This window comes from Anthonomus grandis, chromosome 22 (genome assembly GCF_022605725.1).
Source record: "Anthonomus grandis grandis chromosome 22, icAntGran1.3, whole genome shotgun sequence".
Lineage (NCBI taxonomy): Eukaryota > Metazoa > Arthropoda > Insecta > Coleoptera > Curculionidae > Anthonomus > Anthonomus grandis.
In genome coordinates, this window is record NC_065567.1 from 12,016,157 (window position 1) to 12,023,221 (window position 7,065).

At 28.5% G+C, this 7,065-nt stretch overlaps 1 protein-coding gene across 1 annotated transcript; it reads left to right on the forward strand.

Moving 5' to 3' along the window:
- Nucleotides 1-1,110: 1,110 nt before the first annotated feature.
- Nucleotides 1,111-1,991, forward strand: LOC126748122 (uncharacterized). Its single transcript, XM_050457142.1, has 2 exons — nt 1,111-1,247; nt 1,430-1,991. The coding sequence occupies exons 1-2, from the start codon at nt 1,153-1,155 to the stop codon at nt 1,989-1,991; spliced, it is 657 nt and encodes a 218-aa protein (XP_050313099.1). The 5' UTR covers nt 1,111-1,152.
- The last annotated feature ends 5,074 nt before the right edge of the window (nt 1,992-7,065 follow it).

The window sequence follows — 7,065 nt, forward strand, 5'->3', positions numbered from 1 at the left end:
ATTTTTCCATCAGAACAAATTTTTTGCCTGCGTGTGTTTGCCACGATTCCAAATAATTTTTTCGCAGAAATGCACAAGAATACCTTAGTTACTTAGGATAAATACTTTTAGCAAGCAATTTTAAAGCGTAACTTATTTCTTTTCTATATGTGAAGCATGTGTAATTTGAATTTTTGGCGTCCACATTTATATTATATGAATTTAAAATGTAATAAAATTTTAAATAACGATAATTATAAACTACAAAATACCACGAAGTAATTCGTTGAAATAAAATTAGGAAATAAAAGCTTAAAATAAGTACAAAACACTCAGGTAGTAATTTCGCCAAAACACAAATAGCACAGTCGAGGCGTTAACTTTCCATTTGTAAGCAAACAATTAGTCTCCTTTGGAATTATAACACTTGCAAGATAGAAGTGCCGTTTATGCGAATTAAATAAATATAATGACTTCGAAAACGTGCTTTCATCCTGACTCTGACAAAACGAAGCATTTATCTAAATGATTGTAATGGGATTTGTTCTTTAACAGGCTTGGCTTGTTATGAAATGTAGACATCCTTAAATGTTAATGTGTGAGTTTGAAGTAGAAAATACCAAATAATAATAATAATAATAATAATAATAATAATAGTTTGAAATATATTACTATGTCGATAAGATAAATCTGAATATTTTATCCAAAATGCAAATAGAATAAATTTCAAATGGCTTTTATGAAGACCAGAAGTTTATATAAGTTCGTACTGTGGTGGAGAATTTTTAGAAAATATTTTAAGTTTAAAAGTTTACTCTGAAAAAGGCTCTCAATTTTAATTCTTTAAAAACTATGTAACTTAACTAAATTCCAAAGGCCTGAGAATCAAATAATACAAATTGTCAATATTTTACAATTTTAAGCTTAGAATACTTAGGAAATTTTTGACATTAGACATAATGATATTATGATTTGAGATAGAAATCTCTTCAGTTTATTACAAGTACTGTAATATTTTACATTATATAATTACAAGTACAGTAATTATATTTAAAATAATGATAATAATATTAATAATAATAATAATAATAATAATAATAAATATTAATTTGCTACTGCATAAATATTATTATAAACTGTTATAAATAATTAAGTTTATTTAGTTTAGTGACCATGAATGAGAGTATAACTCCATCAGAGCCAGGAAAAGCTAGGCGAACTCCTGGAGATCGTCGCAAGTGGAAAAGAAACCTAGCAAAATCTAAAAGGTTGGTTATTTTTTTTCTTTGAATTAGCGATATATAAATTTAATATGTATTAATTTAAATCAGGCATTATTATTTTAATGTTTAAAATTTACAGATAATTTAATACACTCTAAACATTAACGTTTAGAAAAGAATTGATTAATTTTATATAGGTTTTTAAAATTTGTTTTTTATTATTTCAGATACGATCCTCCAGGGCCACCAGAATATCCTCGTTGCGACCATTTGAACAAGTCTTATAAATGCAAGAGGCTAACAATGAGGGACATCAAAGAATTTCATGCAAATTTTTCCGCAACTCGCGAGAAGAACTTCCAGGATGCTTTTATCATCAAACATGTAAAGGTAACAACTGCAAAAAGACCACGTCCTAAAAAGAAGCCTACGTCTACAAAGAAAGTTAGTACAAACTACTACATTAGACTTTCCGGCACGGAGAAGTTTTGTTTACGTGTATGTCAGCAAACCTTTGTTGATATTCTTCAAATCTCACGGAAAAGAATTCAAGGCTTAGCTCGAAAATTTCTAAATACGGGTAGAATGCCAGTGGATAGGAGAGGTGGAGCAAGACCCAATCATCTCTATGACAGGAAGAAAACCGCTATTAGAGGGTTTATAGAAAAATTGAAATGCTGTGAAAGTCATTATTCTCGAGGTAAGTCTGCAAACCGACGATATTTGCCTGGAAATTTTATTATTAATAAATTATATCGAATGTACAATAATGAACAGCCGAATTATTAAAATAAAAAAAAAACATTTTTTCAAAAGATTTACCACTGAATATAACATTGGCTTTGGCACGCCGACCACAGATGCCTGCTCTAAATGTATTGAACTTAAAGGTAAAGTTAAAAATGAAACCAATGCCATTTCATAAAATGCGATATAAAGTTTTTTTTTTAGAAAACTGCAAGAAAAGAGAGAGGATCTTTTAACACTCAGTTTTGATTGTCAAAAAAATTTAGTTTTACCCAAAGTTCAAGATCAGACGGCATACTATAGTCGACAAATTTACATTTACAATTTTTCCATTGTGAAGGGAAGCTCAAAAGACGGTTTGTCTCCCGAAAATGTATTTGGTTATACTTGGATGGAGCACGAGCATAAAAAGGGTGCTAATGAAATTGCTTCCGCGATATTTCATCAATTGTCCTCGAGTTATTGGCATCTGTTTCTACAATAAGGTTGTGTGCTGATGGATGCGGTGGGCAAAATCGTAACTCGATTATGATCGGAATGCTGCAATTTTTTAGCAAAAGTCGCACCTCCAAACATTAAGGAAATACAAGTTATTTTTCCTATTACTGGATACTCGTTCTTACTCGCTGACCGCGTGTTTGCTTCTATAGAAAAGAAATTGCGTAAGTTACCAGTGATAATAAATCCAAAAGAATATGAGACAGTTTTTTTAGAGCATTCTACTATTTTTAGGCTTGGAACTGACTTAAATATTTATGATTGGAAGACTTTCGCAGAAACCTACTTTAAAAAAACTGTATCCTGGCACTTTAAATTTAATGAAGCGAAACGTTTTATCCTTACCAAATCTGAACAGCAAAATGTGTTGCTTTGGGGAGAAACATCTTATAATAGCGATATATCCACTGGAAAATTAATTGTAAAAAAAGGGATAAAAATTAAATCTGCTATATTACCAGGTCAGATACCTATGGGAGTGGCACTTAAAGCAGTAAAGATTCAAGATGTTAAGAATCTTCTGAAAAAGCACTTTGACGAAACCTAGACCACAATGGAGGAATGCTCTTTCTACCAAAATATGTTGGAAACCTTGACAGCAATTCATGAAGCAGAAGATGAGTTTTGTGAGGGACATGAAAATGAGCAACTTGCTGATCGAGTGTAAATTTGTCAAAATATTATTATATTTTTTAATAATTTAGTTTTGTTTTCATTTTTTGACAGAGTTTTGTTTTTCATTTTTGTAAACACCTTTAAATAATAAAAATAAAAGGCGTTTTAGTTATTCATTAAAACTGCATTATTATATCAAAACAGCCTATATCCTTATGTGGCTGTGGCAAAGATTCCTATATCCATTTAGTTACAGCAAATGGCCCTATATCCAAATTTCCAGCTAAATAGCATTCTTTTTATTTTCGAATTATTTTCGCTGCTTATTTTAGTATTATGAGTTGCTATGAATTATCTATAATAATGATATAGGTTTCGCTACCTATACTTTAGTTGCTACAGTTTTTTGCATCTCCTGAGAAATTAGCGGAAGTGGATATAGCCCCTTTGGCAGTGAGACGCCTCAATTAATAAGCTCTTCCTGTGACAAAAAGTAAACAACAACTAAACGGTCTTCGAAGAAACTTTTTATTTACGCGGGAACTTTCTAGCCATTTCATTGGTTCATTGGATATAGGCCCGTTTGACGCCGAAGTCGGTTAATATGGAGCCCTTTGCCGCGACACCTGATATCTACTAGTAGTTTTATATGGGATAAAGGCATTTTTGGCATATCAACATTTTAGCCATCTATCAGGCGGATCAAATAAATGTAAAATTGACTTTTAGCTCATTTTTTTTTAAAAATCGGATATAGGCACTTTTGCTGTGACACGCCTCAAATGTTGAATTTTTTGATAAAGATTGAAGTATTATAACGGAATAACTTAGAGTAACAGAACTAATTAAATCAATAAAACCTTTGCTGTTATTAATTTATATAGGAATACATATTTTGTAATAGATGTATAAATAAAATAGTAAAATATAAATCAAATGTAAAAATTTGAATTCCACACCTGTTAAAATATACTTTTTGGCATTTTTTTATACCTCACCACTACTTTATTTTTTTATTTTTTATTATTGAATTCATGTTTCAAAGCATAACGGTTATAAAAGACTACGATAGTAAAGTGAAAACGGGACACATATATTGTTTGAATGATTTACCTTCTAAAATCTAGCGACTTGACTGACTTCATAAGTCCATGACGTTTCAAATAGTTCCACCACAAGTACTCATTTCAAAACAAGGCTGAAAATGAGTATTCTCTCACTTATTACGGAACATGCATTCTGATATAGCTTTTAATAATTCCTTTATCAAGAAATGCATGTAATCAGTAACAGTCGTTTAAAAAACTCTTTCTTTAGTGTTTCCCAGATTGTTTTAGATACGTAGATCACATTTTTGCTGGTTCTGATAAAGTAAATCTAATTTAAATAGTTTTGAAATGCGCCTTAAAAAGCAAATCAATGATTGTGGTGATAAAATTATTGACAATTTAATATGCCTAATAGACACAGGCTTAAAATTAATTTCAGAATCTCTTTTCATCAAGACAAAATACACAGAATCTTTTATTTTTATTTCTTTTTATAGTAAAATTGATTAAAGGAATATACAGAGATTTAGAATAATAATTATTTCATTAAACATTAACAAATCCTTTTGAAAATCCAAAAGATAAAATAAAAAAAATTATGGAATACATTAATGGTAGTATAATTAGATAACGGTATAACATATCTTCTAAAGATGCAATTATAATTAAATGATATGTTTTAGTTATAGAATCTAATGAGCAGTTGACTTAAATTTTTTAGTTTCTACTTAATCCAGTAATGAAATCAAAATTAAATCTATTAGTGATTTCCTTTATGAGTCGATGATATCATTTATAAAGAAAGTTCATCAGCGTGGTATACAAAATATCGTTCATCGCTTCGTTTCCATACCAAGTTGGACTCATAAGCATAAAAATAACATTAAGGGAAAACAATTAATTTAGCAATAGTGATAATAAGCGCCAAAAAATGACTAGTTTCTTAAAATCAAAATTTATTTTATCTGTGGATAAAATATATTTTGGAGTTGACTTGACAAAACCTTTTCCATAAAAGTTCTTAGTAAAATGCCAAGTAAAATTCATTTAAGTGTGAAAAAGGGATAAGTGGAATTTTATGAGATAATTCACAATTTCTTTGTGCCCTTCTTATTGTTAAAATTTACAGGTTTCGAAAACCCTGGTTATGTTTAAATCAATTTTCTTAAATTGATTTAAACATAATTTCTGGCCCATAAAAAGTTGTTCTTTAGTTTTTCTTACTTGAGCCTTGGTCTACTCAGTCCAAGTATGCTGAAATTAAGAGTAGGTATTTATGGGATGTTAAATTACGTTTTAGCATATTTCAGAAAAAAATTGTTCTCAGAGATATTAAAATTGGTTTTGATTTGTCAGAATAAACAATAAAATTGAATGCCAATTTTGCAAAATTTGATTCATATTATAAATTTATTATATGCCAAATTATGTGGAATTTTTCCTTGTGATTAATTAAGGATTAATAAATTAAAATAATTAATACCTGTTACAATTAAGAAGTTTAGCAAATTTAAAACACTAAAACTAGATTTAAAATAAATTGATCTTAATTGGAGCTAAAATGCAGCCCCTTAAGCAAAACCGACTACTATAAACTAGCATGCGTAGAAGAAATTGAACATTACTTATTTAATTAATATTAACCCCGAAATTTAAATTTTCAATCAAGAAATCTTTTTTCTACAGCTAATTAAAATATGTTATAAATTTTGTATGTTAAAAAAAAGGACAGAACGAAAATGTATTATATACCTCCAATCGCTTGTAAAAATTTAGAGAAAAAGAAAAAGAGATTTTAAGAATTCTTTTTCTACCCCTAATTAAAATATATCTAACTAAAAATAGTATTTGTATGTTCAAAAAGAAGCAAGGACCAAAAATAGAAACCATTGTAAAATAAATTAAATTACAATAAATGAATATAGAATAAACCTCTCTTTATTGAGAGTGGGTCCAAATTAGGAAAACTCACGGAAAGTGGTCAAACCCATCATTAAGACCTCTGCGGAAACTCAAAAGAATACCACTTTCAAAAAGTAGAATTTTATTTCTCTAAATAACCTTCTATTTTAATACCAAGAACAAATAATATAACTAATTTTACTCACTGTTATTTTGTTTTTATTTAATATTATTCAAAATTCTGGCTAGAAACAAATAGTTTTTTTAGTACTTGACCTACTTACCCATAAAATATTTCAATTAAATTTATTATCTATTTGTTATTTACTGCAGGTAATTAATTAATAGTTTTTTTTATGGTGAAGCTTATCCTAAAATATTGATATTGTTAAATATCTTCAATACTTAATATAATTATGTATTTTAGATCAAGGTCCTTTAAATAAATGATTTTGTACCACAAAAATAATTCTATACCAAAATATAAGCCCTTTGATGCTTTAAATAGAAAACTTTTTAGATTTTCTAATTTATTAAATGAACTTGCAAATTTTGGGAATGAAAAAAAGATATCTTAAATACTAATACAGAATATCTTGGTACCATTCTTAATATAGAATAAACTATTTATATAATGTTAATAATCACAAACCAATTAATTATTACTAAGCAATTATGTACATGATTATTACCAATAAATTATGCATATAAACAAGTATGAAGGCAAATTGCAAGGCATACATTTTAACGTTAGCAATGATGCATATGATATTCGCGATTAATGATAAATTATTTTTAAAAGCACAAAAAAAACTTGGAAACTAAAAAAAGGGTCAAAAAAATCATTTACCCTTAACTATTTTGGAGAGTTTCTACCTATGTATGCATTATTCTTGTATGGAAGTAAAATTGGTAGGTAGTAAACTGCTACAAGTCGGCCTTCTACTATACAAGAAATTAATTACCTTAAATAATAAACTTGCGGGACGTTGGGATCTGCTTATTCAAGGGAAGGTTTCAATAGTTATTTCGATATCAACCACCGCCAATGT

Bases quoted from the DNA above. Each gene is read 5' to 3' on its own strand.
- LOC126748122 (XM_050457142.1), top strand. From the start codon at position 1,153: ATGAATGAGAGTATAACTCCATCAGAGCCAGGAAAAGCTAGGCGAACT. The intron at 1,248-1,429 runs GTTGGTTATTTT...TTATTATTTCAG, and splicing joins AACCTAGCAAAATCTAAAAG to ATACGATCCTCCAGGGCCAC.